Genomic DNA, 17,045 nt, shown 5'->3' with positions numbered 1-17,045 from the left:
GCTTCATTGCCCTTCTCTGAACATGCTCTGGAGCCCTAATGTCTTTCTTGTAGTAAGGGGCCCAAAACTTCACACAGTACTAGCGATGAGGCCTCACCATGGCTGAGTACAGGTGAGTGATCACTTCCCTGCTTCTGCTGGCAGCACTGTTTCTGATACAAGCCTTGATGCCATTGGCCTTCTTGACCACCAGGGCAAGCTGATAGCTCATGTTCAGCCAAGCATTGACCAATACCCCCAGATCCATTTCCTGTACACAGTCTTCCAGCCACTCTGCCCCAAGCCTGTAGTGTTGCCTGGGGTTGTTGTGGCCAAAGCACAGGACCCAGCACTTGGTCTTGTTGAACTTCATCCTATTGGCCTCAGCCCAGCTATCCAGCCTGTCCATATTTCTCTGTAGGGCTGTCCTACCCCCCCAGGCAGTTCGACACTTTCTGCTATCTTGCTGTCATCTGCAAGTTTACTGAGGGTGCACTCAATGCCCTCATCCAGGTCATCAGTAAAGATATTGAAGAAGACAGGCCCTAGTGCTTACCCCTGCGGAGCACTGCTTGTGACCATTTGCCAGCTGGATGTAGCTGCATTAATCACCACACGTTGGGCCTGGTCCTCTAGCCAGTTCTTTATGCAGCAAAGAATGTACCTGTCCAAGCCACAGGCTGCCAACTTCTCCAGGAGAGTACTGTGGGAGACAGTGTCAAAGGCTTTGCTGGAGCATAGGTAGACTACATCGACAGCCTTTCCCTCGTCTTCCAGGTGAGTCGCTTGACAATAAAAGGAGATGAAGTTGGTCAAGCAGGACCTGCATTTCATGAACCCATTCTGGCTAGATCTGATTCCCTGGCTGTCCCACACATGCCACGTGATCTCCCTCAAGATGATCTGCTCCATAACTTTTCTTGGCACTGAGATCAAACTGACAGGCCTGTCGTTCCTCAGATCCTCTTTATGACCCTGCAGGTAGGTGAGAGTCTGCAGGGTATCTCCCATAGTAGGCTCTCCTACTGGCTGCATCAGGAAGTTATCTTCCATACATGCTAGAAACCTAGACTGCTTCTTCTGTGCTGTGTTGTATTTCCAGCGTATATTAGGGAAGTTGAAATCCCCCATGAGAACAAGGGCTGCTGATGGCACAATTTCTGCCAGCTGTTCCTAGAATTCTCCATCTGTCCCTTTATCCTGGTTAGGTGGTCTGTAACAGATTCCCAGCAGGATGTCTGCCTTGTTGGCTCTACCCCTGTTCCTTACCCGTAGAGATTCAACCTTAACATTTCCAACTGCAATCTTGAAACACTCCCTAACACAGAGAGCCATGCCACCGCCCCTCCTTCCTTGCCTGTCCCTTCTGAAGAGCTTATAGCCACCTATTGCAGCACTCCAGTCATGGGAGCAATCCCACCATGTTTCTTTAATGGCAACTAAGTCCCAGTTTGCCTGCCACATGATGCCTTCCAGCTCCTCCTGTTTGTTGTCCATGCTGTATGCATTGGTGTAGATGCACTTCAGCTGAGCCCCCTGCCTCACCTCCAATCCCACTGTTGTTCCCCTAGACTCATCTCTAGCAGGCCTGGTTTTGTCCTCTTCCCCCTTCATACCAAGTTTAAAGCTCTCCTAGTGAGCCCTGCCAGCTCCTGGGCTAGGATCCGTTTCCCCCTTTGAGGCAGGTGAGACCTGCCTGCAGCCATCAGGCCAAGTGCTGAGTAAACCACCCCATGGTCAAAAAAGATGAAATTCCTGTGTTTGCACCAGCCTCTCAGCCCTGTATTTATGAAATTGGTTTTCCTGCTCCTTTAAGTATCATTCACTGCTACTGAAGGGATAGAGGGAAATAACAAGCTGTACGGCCATTCCATCCACTAACTGCCCCCGTCCCCTTTTAGGTAAGTCCTTTCAGATAATCCTCAAGCTTCTCTCAGCAATTTCATCACTGCCAATCTGAACTATCCATAAAGGATAATAGAAGGGCAAATCAGAAAGGCAAATTCTAGTTTCCAGGAAACTAGGGAGTTTCCTCAAAATAGTCCTGACCTGGGCCGCAGGGAGGCAGCGCACTCTTCCCTGTGGGCAGGGTCGGGCTGACATACAGAGCCCTCCATTTGTCTCAGCAGGGAGTTGCCTATGACAGTCACCCTTCTGTCCTTACTGGAGGCAGTCTTGAGGAGCAGAGTCAACTGCCTCACAGGTGTACCTTCCACCACCTTGTCACTCACCGCTCCCTGCAGTTCCAGAGCATCAAACCTATTATGCAGGGGCATCTGGGGAACCAAGGTAGCTCGGGGTGGGGGTTGCCTGTGACACCGAGCTGGGACCTGTTTCCACTCTTCCCTTATATCATCTCTCTCCCTCTGCTTGACAGTGGCAGGGGAGGAGGTCCACCACTGTTTGAGGGGTATCTGAAGCAGTTCCCCACTTCAGCACAGAATGCATCTGTTCCAGAACTGAGTACCTTGCCAAAAATAGGAGGCAATACTTTTGGAGCAACCTATGTATACTGGGATTCATGATGATTTATGCACTCATGAATCTATTGAAAGCTTTGTGTGCTATTTCACAGTTCTTTTTGGTCCGCAGGGCAATTGTGCACTGTATTTTCTATTTTATTTCTTCTAGAATAGCAGGCATTTCCGTTTTCTAAAAATAAAATATTTGGGGAAGCAAATGTCGTCTACTTCGTGTATATCCAGTTTAGCTATTGTTCTTCTTCCTTCTGCTTTGTGGTATTCCCTCCCACCCACCTCCCCTTTCTGCTCTTGTCCTTGCCTTACCCTCCAGTGTTTCCTGTATCTTGTGAAATGGTGGAAGCAGATGACTCTGTTTGGTTTCCTTTTTATTGTGTTCCTTTTATTGTGCACTGGTAGTAGTAAATGCAGGCTGGTTTCTCCGTGTTGCCCTCATCTGCTGAATCTAGCCTCTTACACAATCCAAGAATGAGGAGCATGGGTAACAAAAATTAATACATCAGTGGGTCTGATACTGGGTGTGTGAACACTAGGGGAGATTCTAAAACTACTAAATGACCCAACTAAAGATACGCTTCAACATATTGTAGCTAGAAGGACTTGGTAAGGTACATGAGTATATTCAGGATTGGAATGAGAATTTACAAGGTCTGTAGGTTTGGTTTTACTGTGAAATAGACTCTTTATTTTGGAAGACTTATGGTAAATCTTCACTGTGCAGTAAGACAACTTACTATATAAAGGAAAAAGTGTGTCTAATTTACAGTTATTGAATAGTATTGTATGTCTCTCTGATACAAATTCAAATGTAAGCTTCTAAATTTCAGCAAATGACTAACATTTTCTTAGATTCTGTCAAGTTGTCACTGTTACAATAATCGAAAGTATCAACATTTGACAAGACAGCTGCTGTTTTGACTATCTAGTGGAAGAAATGTCAGTATTTAACACTTTTCTATTTTCTTTCATTCCAGCTCCTGTGAAGAATATTAGAACACTACCTAAAGATGGCAAACTGTGGGTAGGATGGACTGCTCCTAATAATGTTCTTAAATACGTGATTGAATGGTGTCTGATGTCCAACAGCTCAGACTGCATCACAGAGTGGCAGACAGAACCAGGAAACATTCAAGGAACATACTTAAAAGGTGCTTAACTTATAAGTTTGCATATATCTTGTAGAACACCAAGAACATAGTGAATATTCTTGAAGGGAGGAATATATTTATAACTAGGTTTCTCTTTGTAGGTTGGGAATCTGTGATAATGCAAGGGCTACTCTTAGTTTATCACAAATATGTGGAAATATCTATATTTTTGCCAAATTAACTAGTTTTTACATTTTGAAATTCATGTTAGACCAAAAGAAGTCTCTTATCTGCATTTTGCTTTTAATGTCTTCATTCTTGGGAGCAACTGAAATAGTGAAAAGTCTGAGGTCCTTCCAAATCTATTTGTCATGCATCTTTAGGTCAAACAGTGAAACTCAATCAACTTCACAATTCTGTTCAGATCATAATCAGTATGCATAATCAAAAGCATCTATAATTCTGTGGTTCAGTGCTGCAGGCAGTTAAAGACTTAAATAGAACAAATTAGGAAAAACGCCAAAATTCTATGAAGTCTGCCTATACTTTAATGAACCACTTTATTTTTCTCTTAGTTATTTCTTTGGAGTAATATGTAAATGAGCTCTAGAATAACAGTCTGCTGCATTAGTTATAAGAGCATTTAACAAAACAGACAAGGCTTGGTACTCTGTATCTAAAGTAAGGGAGGTAGATAGTGAGAAATTTAACTCTCTGAAACAAATATTTTAAAAATCCTTTTATTAGGTGACATTAAACCATTCAAGTGTTACTTGATAACTGTGTACCCTCTGTTTGCTGATGGCCAGGGAAGTGGACAGTCTGTGAAGGCTTATCTTCAGCAGGGTCGTAAGTACAAAATTCACCTTGAAGCATATTTGCTGACATCTTGGCTAAAATAGTGAAACCTTTGCTTTCATGTGAACTGTGTAATTAAAATTGGCCTTACATGTAAGGGCCATCAATTGTTTTTGTTTCCTCTGTTAACATCTATTCTGCTAGTATAGAGTATTTAATTAAACAGATGTCTCTGTATGAGTTACCCCTTTCCAGCTTTTATCAGAGAATCTGCACAGGTTTTTGTTACTTTATCATCATATTATTAGTTCTTTGATTTATTTTAGATATCAAGTATGAAGTCAAGACTAATTGACTTCAGTGAAAGACTTCGTGTGATCTCATCTGGTTACTTTTTCATACATTTCTCTAGATATTCCTTTTAAAGCTTCTTTGAAATTGCTATGTTGCCTGAAAATAATGTGTTGTCTTAAAATAATGCTTTGTGGATAAGCTAGTCCAGCTATTCTACTGAAGCTTTTATGAAATAGCAGTCCAGTTTTCATGAATGCACTACTTTTATGGATGGGAGGATCTGCAATAGAAACTAATGTTCATCTACCATTACAGGTCCTTCAAAAGGACCAACTGTTCAGACAAAAAAAGTAGGAAAAGCTGAAGCTGTTTTGACATGGAACCATCTCACAGTAGATGAGCAAAATGGATTCATCAGAAGTTACACAATATTGTACAAAACTGTCGATGGAAATGAAACAGGTAACAGAAGGCAGAGACATACTTTGTGGTGTTGAAGTACTCAGTCTGTTTCCTTCCTAATATATATTCCTGGAGAACAAGAAACTGACTCAAGTGTGTTTGATAGACAACCATCTGATGATTTGAAGCTGATGTTAGAGGTACAGCTCTCCCATGCAGTGAACAGAAAAAAGAATTAAGCATGTGCAGTCTGTGTATAACTGGGTACTGAGTTTGGTTTCTGAAAGCTGATTGGTAGTTATTGTACTCCTGTCTGTCTATCTAAATACAGAACAAGGAGGTTGTGTAACAAGATGGGCACAAACTGGAACATAGGAGGTTTTTGCTAACCACCAGGAGACCCTGCCAACCTCAGCCATTCTGAGACTGAAGATGAAGCTAGACCATTCAATCTGTGAAGGAATATTTGTTTGTTTGTTTGTTTAAAACTGCATTTTTGCTTGAAGTGCATTTTAATTCTTCATAGTCTCTATGAGCTCCAGACAAAGACAGGGAGTTGACATTGTAGAAAGGCTTTTGGTTGTTTTTTTTTTTTTGAGATCTACATACATAATCATAGAATCATAGAATTGCTAAGGTTGGAAAAGACCCACAGGATCACCCAGTCCAACCATCCACCCATCACCAATGGTTCTCACTAAACCATGTCCCTCAACACAACATCCAAGCGTTCCTTGAACACCTCCAGGCTCGGTGACTCCACCACCTCTCTGGGCAGCCCATTCCAGTGCCTGACCACCCTTTCAGAGAAGTAGTATTTCCTAACGTCCAGCCTGAATCTTCCCTGGCGCAGCTTGAAGCCATTCCCTCTAGTCCTATCACTAGTCACACGAGAGAAGAGGCTGACCCCCAGCTCACTACAACCTCCCTTCAGGTAGTTATAGAGAGCAATAAGGTCTCCCCTGAGTCTCCTCTTCTCCAGACTGAACAATCCCAGCTCCTTCAGCCTCTCCTCATAAGGCCTGTGCTCCAGACCCCTCACCAGCTTTGTTGCCCTCCTCTGGACACGCTCCAGGGCCTCGATGTCTTTCTTACAGTGAGGAGCAGTCTACTTATGCTACTAATTATCCACTAGATTTTTTTCTAGCTAGCTATGGATTCTGCATGTTAGAGGCCTTTAAGCTTCAGTTTTACTTTCAGTTTGCTTTCTGAAAAAACAGGATATTGACAAATGAATTATCACAAAGAAAGAATAAATTCACACATGAATGGAAACAGATTAACTTCAGCATTCATTGTACAAGTTTGTAATCTTTCTGTGGTTGTTTTTTTGTGTGTTTTCCATGCAGCCACACATTCTACAGAAACTGTTCTTTCTTAAGATGCAATGTCTTAATGTTTTTGTGTTTATGGAGTTCTAATAAACCATACTGAAAACTAGTATATTTTTCTTCAGCTGTGTCTGTGGATCCATCCAAGACAGAGTACACCCTCTCTTCTCTAACCAGTGACACTCTGTATACTGTGCGGATGATGGCATACACAGATGCAGGAGGCAGGAGTGGTCCTGATTTCACTTTCACTACGCAGAAATTTGGTAAGGAAGAATGGGGAAAAATCAACAGAAGTAGGAATTGATGTTGCAACAGTATAGCAGAGCTCAATTTCTGATCTGACAGGAGAGGAAGGTGATTTAAAAGAAAAAAAAGCATTTCAGTTGTTCATATTCACAGAGTGCAAGAAACTGTCTAACATTCAAGCACAAAAGGATATTTGACCTTTTTCTATTATTTGAATTCAGTTACAGTTCCTTTGGGCTGTGTCTTCTGCATGTTTTCTGAATTTTTCTTCTGTGGCAAACATGCTGGTTTGAGGTGTGCTTCTTGTGTACTGCTTAGAGTACAGTCAATGGCCCACTTTGTGTGAGTAATTAGGATTTTCTCACTGTCCTTGCATCCTTATCTGATCTTGGGTGGCTCCTATTCTTGTCTTCAAGACAGTCTCTCGAGTCTTGATTTTAATCTGAATGTAGATTTCCTTCATTTTCCTGATTGGTGTTCTGCAAAGCTGCAGGGTTGGGCTGGGAATCTCGACCTGCTAATGTGGATGCCTGTCAGCATATGCCATTCTTTACAACTCATATTCAGCTTCCACACTGCTATTTTAATGGCTATTAGTTTGTTACAGTTCTCTACAGAAATTTATTGTGAAGAGTTAAATTTGTATATGCAGCTTCACAGAGCTTCCTTTTTATAATGGTAAGAGCAGCAATGTCAGGTGTTTTTTCAGGATAGTGTTGCTCTTCCCTAAGCATTCTGTAAAGTTTACTTACAAGATATCATCATCATTTGGGAAGGGATACATGCCAACAATGCAGCTTTAAGTGTTTGTAGGTAAAGGATGTTTTGATGTACAGAATAAACTGATAGACTAACTTACGTTAGTTATGTGGTCATGATACTGATATGGCAAATGGTGGATCACTGAAACTGGACCACAGATGCATTCACTTAGAAATTGTATCTGCCTAAATTATAAAAATTATGTGTAAAATTACAGCTTCTGGAGCAATCTGTGTTTTTTATTGATACACGGCATTGGACTGTTTGAACTGAGCTTTTCATGAGTTTAGCAACAGGCTTTTTTCATAGAGGGAGAAGGTTCTTCTGAAGCTGAATCTTAAGGCTATGCTGTGTGTTTGGTTTCATATTGTCCCTGCCTGTGAGGAACTGTGTGCTGCTGCTGAGTTCCTTTTATGCTAAAAAGGGCTGAAAATGCTTTTCTTTGGTTTGTTTTTGTTTTTTCAGGGAGAGGAGAAATTGAAGCCATAGTTGTACCTGTGTGTCTAGCGTTCCTGTTGATTGTACTCCTTGGAGTTTTGTTTTGCTTCAACAAACGTGACTTGTAAGTGTAAATGAAGCCTTTCTCTCTTCTTCGTGGTATGTCTTGGTGTGACATGAGATATGGCAATAATTCATTAAGAACATGTAAATGTTCTACAGCTAGTTTGGAAAAAAAAGGTTAAACATATTAATAATAGACATTTTTTATATTTTTCTTGAGAAATTGAGGGCTTTTCTGATAGTGATTTTATTTATTATTGTGAGTCATTACCACTGAAACAGAATGTCCCACAGATCAATTTTCAAGAGAAATTTTATGCTAGTCTTGGTTAGGGTTAAGTTTGTTAGGTTTTTATTAGGATATACCGTCTGTGTTGTTTTGTAAGTCATCAGCTGAGACTAGAATGATGGCTTTCATTTCGTAAAGCACAGAATATTCTGTTTAACTATATTCAAGCTATTTAGTGTTAGCAAACTTTAAGTTTACTCAGTTCTTATTTAGTATTTAGTGGGACATATCGTGTCCTCTTCCAGCTCTTTTTACCTCAGAGTTCTTCTCTGTGGCTTTAGCTGAGAGCTGAAGTGTTTTCCCTGGCAAAGAGCTTCTCTCACATGTCACCAGTCAACTAACTTTTCTTTCTGGTTTAAAAAGAAAACTTGTTCCCCTTCTCATTCTGACATCCCTGCTGCTTCTAAAATCAATTCTTAATGGACTATAGTTGAGAAGCCCATCTTGGAACATGTCCAAGCTTTTTTTTTTAATTGTGAAGTTTGCTGTGATATTCATGGTTACCTCAGAGTAAGGAAGGTGTATGTTTATCCCAATGTAGGTAATATTTTCTACCTAAATGTTTGCTCTGTAGTATCCACATCAGAATTTAGAAGTGCATCTTGTAATCTTGTTTTTAATCTTCTACAGAATTAAAAAGCATATCTGGCCTAACGTCCCTGATCCATCCAAGAGTAACATTGCTCAGTGGTCCCCTCAAGTTCCAGCAAAGGTAATACTCATTTTTCTGCATTCTCAGTTTTCCCAATACATAAGGTTTCAAACTAACCAGAGGGAGTCTTCTCCCTTCTAAAACACACAGAGTTCAGGGTTTGAAATAAGACTGGATGTAAGTTTCACAACATTATTATATGATATGGCTAGAAGACTTAATTGTCAAGTAGATTTAGTGATAGAAATATATGATCCTTCGCACAAGTTCACAGCGTAGACTTTGAGTTTACTAGTTTGAAAGGCCAAGCCCTGATTATTATACTCGTTAGTGGGAAAACAGTACTAATTAAACAGTTCATGATTCTTAAAACTTTGTACAGTTAAGTGTGAAAGAGAGGAAGATCTAAAATATGGATGGTAAGTGTGGCAGAAAAATCTATGCCCCCCTGTGGGATGGTTGACAAGAAAGTCTGTTCGGTAAACTGTGGCTAACATTTTCTTAAGCTCTGATGTTGAACATGCTATTGAGAGTATGTTTGCATGGTCTCTGTATAGAATGTTCTGTACTGTGTAGTGAATGGATTTCTGCTTACAGTTCTTCAGAACAATTAAAAATTAGAGCAAAGGTTGCACATCCAGTTGCAGTTCTTAGATTAGTTACGGAATTATGGATATAAAGCTACATCTTTCATGTTGTAACAGATAGTTGGAGGGTGTTGCCATGCTCAATAAGGAGGCAAACTGTGTGAAGAATGTTGGAATTACTACAGAAAAAGAAATAAGTTATTTAATATTTTGCTTGTTTTCAACTTAAATAACCTTCCTCTTAGGCAACGTCCTTCTCTTTCTTTCAGCACGACTTTAGTTCTAAAGATCAGATGTACCCAGAAGGCAGTTTTACAGATGTGAGCGTCGTAGAAATAGAAGCTGATGACAAGAAATCTTTTTCAGAACAAGATCTAAAACCTTTTGATTTGCTCAAAAAGGAAAAAAGTACTTCAGAAGGGCACAGCAGTGGTATTGGAGGATCCTCATGCATGTCTTCTCCTAGGCAAAGTGTCTCTGATAGTGACGAAGGTGAAACTACGCAAAACACCTCAAGCACTGTGCAGTATTCAACTGTAGTACTTAATGGCTACAGAGATCAAACACCTGTACAAGTCTTTTCAAGGTCTGAATCTACTCAGCCTCTGCTGGATTCAGAAGAGAGATTAGAGGATCATGCTGGAGGGAGTGACAGTACGACACAAAGGCAGCATTATTTCAAACAACATTGTGGTCAGGATGAAACCAAGACAGAGAGGCCATTCTTTGAAAGAGCAAAGCAGATTATTTCTGCTAATGAGGAGGATCTCGCTGGGTTCGCACAACTGCAGATCTCAGGCCAGAGTTCACAGCCTCTAGGCTTTGAGCTGGAAGAAAATACCCAGGAAGCTGCTCTGCCAGATGTTTTACAGACGAGTTCTGAAGGACAAACTGTGAGACCTGAAACAGTGGAGGGAAACATACCATCAGTTGATGAAATGCCAAAAAGTTACCTCCCGCAGACTGTGAGACAAGGGGGTTATATGCCTCAGTGAGAGAAGAGACTGGCTGTATTAGGCCTTCATTAGTGCCTGTTCACTTTTTTTTTTCCTGTGTTTCTGATAAATTAAGCTAGGTATTTTTATCTGAATGCAGATAGAAATATTGAAATTAGGTGAAGAATAATTTGACAAAGTACAATAAGGACTATGTTTCCGTGGAAAATCTGCAGTCCAGACCTACTGGAGACTTACTTTTATGCACTACATGAAATCACATTTGTCTGAAAAGCTGAACAAGCCTATTTGCTACCTTGCTTTTTGTCTTGTCATATCAGATTTACACGTGATTGAAAATAGCAAGTTTCAATTAATGACATTGGCCAACAGACCTCCTAGAAGAAATACTTCAATTTGTGACGGTTCACAAGCCTAAAAAGCCAGCCTTGGTTTCTTGGAGCATCTTTGTGCAAAAATGAGACTGAAGTTCAGTATTCTAAAGCATAAAAATACTGTTTCATACACTTTTCAATACCTTGATTAACCTTCTGAATTTTGAGTTGGCTCAGTGTCACAGTTTCAGACTTACCAAACTCAGTATGCAAATCATGCATCCCCATTTAAAAACTACATAGAAGTCATGATGGTGTGCAGGTAAAATGCTATGATTGCTTGACTCTGAGTGCACTATAGTCATTGATACTCTGTTTATATTTAGATATGCTTGCACATGAAGTATATTAGAATTTGGCCTAAAAGTGTGCCTTGCTACTGGATGCACAGCAGTTCAGTCTTCATGTTTAAAGGTTAAGTCCAGATGAAAACACAGATGAGGAATTAGTCAAAGATTTTTGAACCACAGTGGTTTCCTGATCACACCGCATCTCTCCGGTCATGTTAATTGCCTTTGTATAGTATGTGCCCCCTTGGCAGTGTACTGCTTGAGAGGTAAATAATGGGCTGATGGATTTCACAGTCCTTGTAACTGCCCAGGAGAAGGGGAATAGGATCTTTTTCCTGATTGACTATGAAGATTAATACTGCAGGACTTCCTTGAAACAGAACATGGCAAAAACCAAAGCATTCAAGTTGCAAAAAGCAGCTACCCTGAAATTGACAGTTACTGACAACATGAATCTTATCCAGCATAAGCCACAGATAATATCTGTGGCTGCTAAAATTCCTCATGTCTCAGATCAGCCCTGTTCAGATGGTCTGTGTTTTATTAAAGGTGCATACAATTGCATTAATATAGCCCTCTTCCCTAATGATGAAATCTTACAACACTCTTGCAGATGTTTTTCTTGACTTAGTGTAGTCAGCTTTTCTAACTTGACACTAATGACCTTCATTCAAAACACTACATGCTGTTCTGTGAGAATAAAATGAGAGTTTTAATTCTCCTTCAGCAAAAGGGAGACCTCCAGAACCTTTCAGTGCTGTGATACGTGCTGCTGTCCTGCAGAGCACTTGCTAAAGGCCTTTGAAGAACTGATGGAAGTATGATGTTCACCTCTTACGCTTCCGTTTCGAAGAAACTCAGTGCTAGAGTGAATTCAGAATATTGCTATTTGGACTACTCAAAACAGAGTTCTTAAACTTCAATAGCATCTTATTCAATATTCTGCAGTTCCTTTCTGCTTACAGTATTCTTCATGTATGGGGACTTTTTTTTTAAGAAAAATGTGATGTTGCAGGTTACTGTAACTGTACTTTTCTTCAGAACAGACCACCTTCCTTCCTCCCTGTGCCACCTCAGCACATCCAGCCTCTGCCTGCAGAGAGCAAGGCGTAGTGAAAGCTGTGCTGTCACGAGGCAGAGGAGGACATGTCTGGTTTTTCAAAGGCTGAAGGAGCACTCTGTTGTCAGAACACATTCCTCTTGGAAGATGACAGCAGTGAGTTTGTGCAGGGGTAGGTGTGTCTTCTTTAATCAAACTTCATAGTGGCCATGGAAACCATGAGTAAAAGGGAAAGTCAGTGTGCGTGCGTACTCGAACTGTCCTACAGCCACATGCTGTCTAATTCATCCTCTGCCGATCTCTGAAATGTTTTGGGCTGTGATTTTTATGGCCGCAGTCTGGCTGCTTAGCTTGAACGTTGCTTTAACAAATGTTGCTTTAAACGTGCTATCTTTCATCTGTGATCCAGCAATACTAACTTCTGGTAACACATGTCATATCTGAGAGACCACTTCAGCTGTTCCTAAAGTTACTGTTCTCTTTCTGTCACGTGGAGGGAAAGCGTTTTGTTCTCAGATACTGTTAACCATGAATCATTTCCAGAGTAAGTTAAATTTTGAAGTGATTCCCTCTTTGGGGGGGGGTCAGTGCTAACGAGAGCTCTAGTCTGTCACTTCTGGACTCTTCAGTTCTTTTTGTTTAGGGCTCTGTGGTAATGAACTCATACAGTTGTACAGGAGAGTATCCTGGTGTGGGTTCTGTGCGGTGGATTTACTTTCTGTCTTTCTACTCATGCATGCATCTAGGAATAAAATAGTGAAGACGAAGCAGGAGGTGCTTGTGGGTGAACAGCCTACAGAAGCCACAGAAAGCCGAGTAACAGGTTTGCTTACAGCTTCGTAAACCTCTGTGCCAAAGCGCTGTGTTGTGCAGTGTTTGGGTTTAACCGGGTTTTGTACTTAGTATGCATCACAGCAACAGAGTTGTATCTAAGAGTTGCACACAGGTTTTAGAGTGTATGTAATGCGTTTTAGCAAGCCACTGAAATTCTCTGAATTTGGCCTGGACATCATAACTAAAGGAAAAGCTTTTTTTTTTCCAATAACTATGGTGCACTTTACAAAATAAAGGCATTATTAAAATGAAATTATACTTTACTATTGACACTTTAGTTCCCATCGTGATTACCCAGGCTGGAATTTTTCAAGTAGGGATGGGATAACAGGTGAGAAAAGCATTCTGCTTCTCTTCTACAGCACATAGGGATGGTGAATAAGGAAATGTTTCTCCTGTATTATCATACTTGGAGCTGCTTTCAGGCACAGGCTAACTCCTCCTCTGTTTGCAAGAAAAGTGCTTATGTTATTTCTGTAGTGATGTTCAGTGTGCTGTTAGGACAGGAGGTTGGTGGGGTTGATGCTGTGGCTGTGTTGTTTTGTTTCCACGGCACTTTGCGTGGGAATATCTTCTGTTGCAGTGAAAAGGTCTTGGGGTTGTGTTTCTGCTTACTGTTGTAAGCTAAACTACCTGCTAAGCCTCAAGCTAACAAGGCAAAGGACAGCAGAGCAGAAATGTTCTTAAGTTAGTTCAGGATTGTCTGTGATAGGCATGTGCTGATCGGTGTGACAGCAGCCCAGCAAAGTGATAATTTATCCAGATTTGCAAAAGCTTTGGCCACATCACTGGGGCACGGGGCCAAGCGTCCCCTCTGCCTGCCCGGCATTGGGCAGCTTAGGCTTTGACTGTAAATGGTGAGCACCAGCAGATGGCTAAAACCTACGTGAGCACACTGAGGGAGTGTGGGAGTCGTGCTGCTTTAACTTAGGTAACAAATCTAATTAACGCCAGGTCTTAAATACCTAAGACCCATGTCAGTATATGCTGCTATCCTATTGACTTCACAGTAGGATCTAGAACTCCAGAGCAACTCAGAACTGGTGGAGTCAGCCCCTCCAGGATGTGTATGCATTCGGTTGTGGTTTATATGCATTAAAAGGGACTAAACAGACCAATTCGTCTTCTGTGAGATGGTTGTTGTGATTGAGACTAAGAGCTACTTAGGTACATTCCTTGAAGTGCATTAAAAAGTTCCACTGATGGCTGGATCCTAAAGCTTCCCTGCTTCCCTACAAACACTGATCTCTTGGCTAGGATGAATACGTACAGGCATTTTATATTCCTGTAGCTGCTTTTAATGTTATTTGGAAGCAGTTTGTAATAGCAGAAGTATCGTGTCACCTGTGGTGGAGCAGCCCGTTGGCGACCACCGCCCTCCGTATTGCAGGGAGCCCGGTGCAGGAGCCTGGAGAAGGGCAGAGTCACGTACCCTGCGGCTGATTCATCAACTCCTGCTCCTCTTCCCTAAAAGTGAAAGGATTAGTTAAGATGAAGCTAGAACGCGTGTATCTGCTTCCTCTGTCGTTCCCTTTGTAGCACTTGTGCAATCTGAGCCATTCATAAGACAGAGCAGCGCTGACTCTATGCGCGAGGATACACATCAAGGCCACAGACTTGTTGCAGACTACTCTAATGACTACGGCCAGAGCGCGGTGGGGCGGGCAACGAATAACTGATGGCGTGCAGCGTGGGGCGGGGGTGTGTGCGTGCAGGGGCGGCCTCGGTGGTGGACGCAGGCAGAGACGTCGTGGATGCGCTGCAGGAGCACACTTTGGTGACAGGCGAGGAACGAGTGCGTGGCGCTGCTGCCCGTGGCCGGCCGCAGTGCGGCTTCCTCCTGCCCTGACCTGCACCGACCGCGCTGCGCCTCTGGAACTGCCAACAGTGGAACCGCTCACAGCGGCCGCTCTTCACAGCAAAGCACATTCGTTCATGGATCCGCTTGGCTCACCGTGGCCTTTTCAACAGACTGGACTCGTTCGGTGTCACGCAGTGGTGGGCGGTCTGCTCCCCACGTGCTGTTTGTGGGGCAGAATGGGTAAGGGTGTACTTGAGGTTATGTCACCGTGTACATCTCGGTAAGCGTAGTCGTAAGACATGGGGATATTTAACAAGGAAAGTGCCTTGATGCTGAACTGAACACTTAGTGAATGTAATGTTAAATAGATTTTATTATGTACCATATGGGGTTACGGCTGCCTGAGCTACTGCTGATGTGTAACCTCTGCCAGCTTTAAGCGCATGCTGCGGCAGCCGGCTGAGCTGTGTGCGCTGCGTGCGCTGTCTGTACCGACGTGTTCTCACAGCGCTACGCGACCTTACTTCTTCTGCACGCTGCATGTTTATTGTCATAGAGACTCTGCTTTCTACAATTTACTTTTTACTGTAACGTTTGAATGTCTTTGTTACCCAGCTGAGCCTGAACGTTGCATTTGTCTACTACATAATATTAAAAAAAAAAAAGAACAAAATTCCAGCTGTGTCTCCGAGTGGCTGCCGGCGTTACGGGCCGTTCTCTCCCCTTTCCGTTCGCTCCGGGCGCGGTGCGGACAGCGGCACTCGGCGGCCGCAGGGACTGCGCGTCGCGTTGGCCGCACCGCGCGCTGCGAGTCCCTTCGTGCGGGCGTTGGTGCCGCTCCCGGCGCTGCGCCCCGTGTCCCAGCGGACTCCGCGGAACGAGGCGCGGAGCCACGAACGTCCCCCGGGCTCTCCGACCGCGGAGCCGCGCTGAAAGCCCCGGCGGGACGGCAAGAAGCCCGCAGGGCCGCCCCTCCGCCGGGCGCGCGTCCCGGGGCAGCGCCGCCGGGCGGGGGCAGCAGCGCGACGCGCCGCGAGCCGCGACCGCCCTCAGCCGCGTCGTTCTCCGCGTTTTGTTTTTGTGACGGACGCGCGTTCGTTTTCGGCGGGCTCAGCAGACCCCCGCCGTCCCTCCCTCCCGCCCCGCCCGTGCCGAGAGCGCAGCGCGGCCTTCGGGCGCCTTCGGCCGCGCCTCCGCCTCCGCCTCCCGGCCGCGTTCCGCGCCTGAGGTAAAGCGCTTCTCACGCCGCTCCTCCGCTCAGTCACCGCGCGGCGACGCAAAGGTTTGCCGGGCCCCGGCGCGCCCTGCCCGCATTCCCTGCGCTCCGGGAACAAACGCGCTCCCGCGGACCGGATGCAGCTTTTTCCCCTGCGCTGAGACTGAGAGCGACAGGAAGGCACGGCCCGGGAGCCGGGCACGCACAGTCTCCGCGTGGTCTTGCCGCGGAAGGCTCCGGCCCCGCGACAGCGCAAATCCCCGCCCCGAAAGCCTCGGCGCCGGGCGGCTTACCCCGTCCCGCCCCGGTGACCTCGGTCCCGGGGGAATGGCGCCGGGCGGCGCCCGCCTCCGCGGTGCGCTCCCTTCCCTGGAAAAACCCCGCGCACCGCGGGCGGGGGGAGGGACGCTGCGGGGGCGCCGCGATGCGTTCCCGGGCGGCTGCGGGGGGGCCGGGCCCACAGACGGGGCGCTGTGAGGCGATTTCATGGCGGTAGCCGGGTCTGGAGGAAGGCTGCCACTCTGGAGAAACGCAGCGCCTCTCCGGCCACGGGAGATGGACGTCCGCAGGTGGGAACGCGCTGAGTCCTGGGGGAACTGTCTGACATAGTCACCTTGCCACTCATCGGTATCCGAGAAGTCACGGCAGCCAGGTGAGGTCCCTCGTGACTGGAAACACGAACACGTCACAGCCATTCTTGAGAATTATAGGATCACAGAATCATAGAATTGCTCAGGATGGAAAAGACCTTCAAGATCACGGAGCCTAACCGCAACCTACCCATACTACCCTAACTCTAACAACCTTCTGCCAAATCGTGTCCCTGAGAACCACATCCAAACGGTTTTTAAACACATCCAGGGATGGTGACTCAACCACCTCCCTGGGGAGCCTATTCCAGTGCTTAACAACCCTTTCTGTAAAGAAGTTTTCCTGATAGCCAACCTAAACTTACCCTGGCACAACTTGAGGCCATTTCCCCTCATCCTGTCACCTGTCACCAGTGAGAAGAGACCAACCCCACTCTCACCGTAAGCACTTCAAGTATTGGAAGAGAGCAATGAGGTTTCCCCTCAGCCTCCTCTTCCCCAGACTAAACAGC

At 44.5% G+C, this 17,045-nt stretch overlaps 2 protein-coding genes across 4 annotated transcripts in view; one reads left to right on the top strand and one right to left on the bottom strand.

Annotated features, from left to right (window-relative positions):
* The window catches only part of IL6ST (interleukin 6 signal transducer), a 37,968-nt gene extending 22,568 nt beyond the window's left edge, over positions 1-15,400 (top strand). For all 3 annotated transcript variants that reach the window (XM_040655417.2, NM_204871.2, XM_040655416.2), the window contains exons 10-16: positions 3,434-3,607; positions 4,295-4,396; positions 4,955-5,101; positions 6,498-6,638; positions 7,849-7,945; positions 8,804-8,885; positions 9,682-15,400. In XM_040655417.2, the coding sequence (XP_040511351.1) occupies positions 3,434-3,607; positions 4,295-4,396; positions 4,955-5,101; positions 6,498-6,638; positions 7,849-7,945; positions 8,804-8,885; positions 9,682-10,407 (1,469 nt within the window). In that variant the 3' untranslated portion in view covers positions 10,408-15,400. The remainder of the gene's footprint in view (positions 1-3,433; positions 3,608-4,294; positions 4,397-4,954; positions 5,102-6,497; positions 6,639-7,848; positions 7,946-8,803; positions 8,886-9,681) is intronic.
* LOC124417516 lies at positions 12,922-16,874 on the bottom strand. Its single transcript, XM_046905689.1, has 2 exons — positions 16,237-16,874; positions 12,922-14,393 (listed from the first exon to the last, which is right to left on the bottom strand). The coding sequence occupies exons 1-2, from the start codon at positions 16,636-16,638 to the stop codon at positions 14,079-14,081; spliced, it is 717 nt and encodes a 238-aa protein (XP_046761645.1). The 5' UTR covers positions 16,639-16,874; the 3' UTR covers positions 12,922-14,078.
* Positions 16,875-17,045: the final 171 nt, after the last annotated feature.

This window comes from Gallus gallus, chromosome Z (genome assembly GCF_016699485.2).
Source record: "Gallus gallus isolate bGalGal1 chromosome Z, bGalGal1.mat.broiler.GRCg7b, whole genome shotgun sequence".
NCBI lineage: Eukaryota > Metazoa > Chordata > Aves > Galliformes > Phasianidae > Gallus > Gallus gallus.
The sequence above is the reverse complement of the archived record's forward strand: the minus strand, read 5'-3'. Positions and strand labels throughout refer to the sequence as shown.

Excerpts from the sequence above, each read along its gene's own strand:
- LOC124417516 (XM_046905689.1), bottom strand. The coding sequence starts at position 16,638 with ATGGCTGTGACGTGTTCGTGTTTCCAGTCACGAGGGACCTCACCTGGC. Across the intron at positions 14,394-16,236 it reads GGTCACCGGGGCGGGACGGG|GGAAGAGGAGCAGGAGTTGA; the intron begins GTAAGCCGCCCG and ends TTTCACTTTTAG.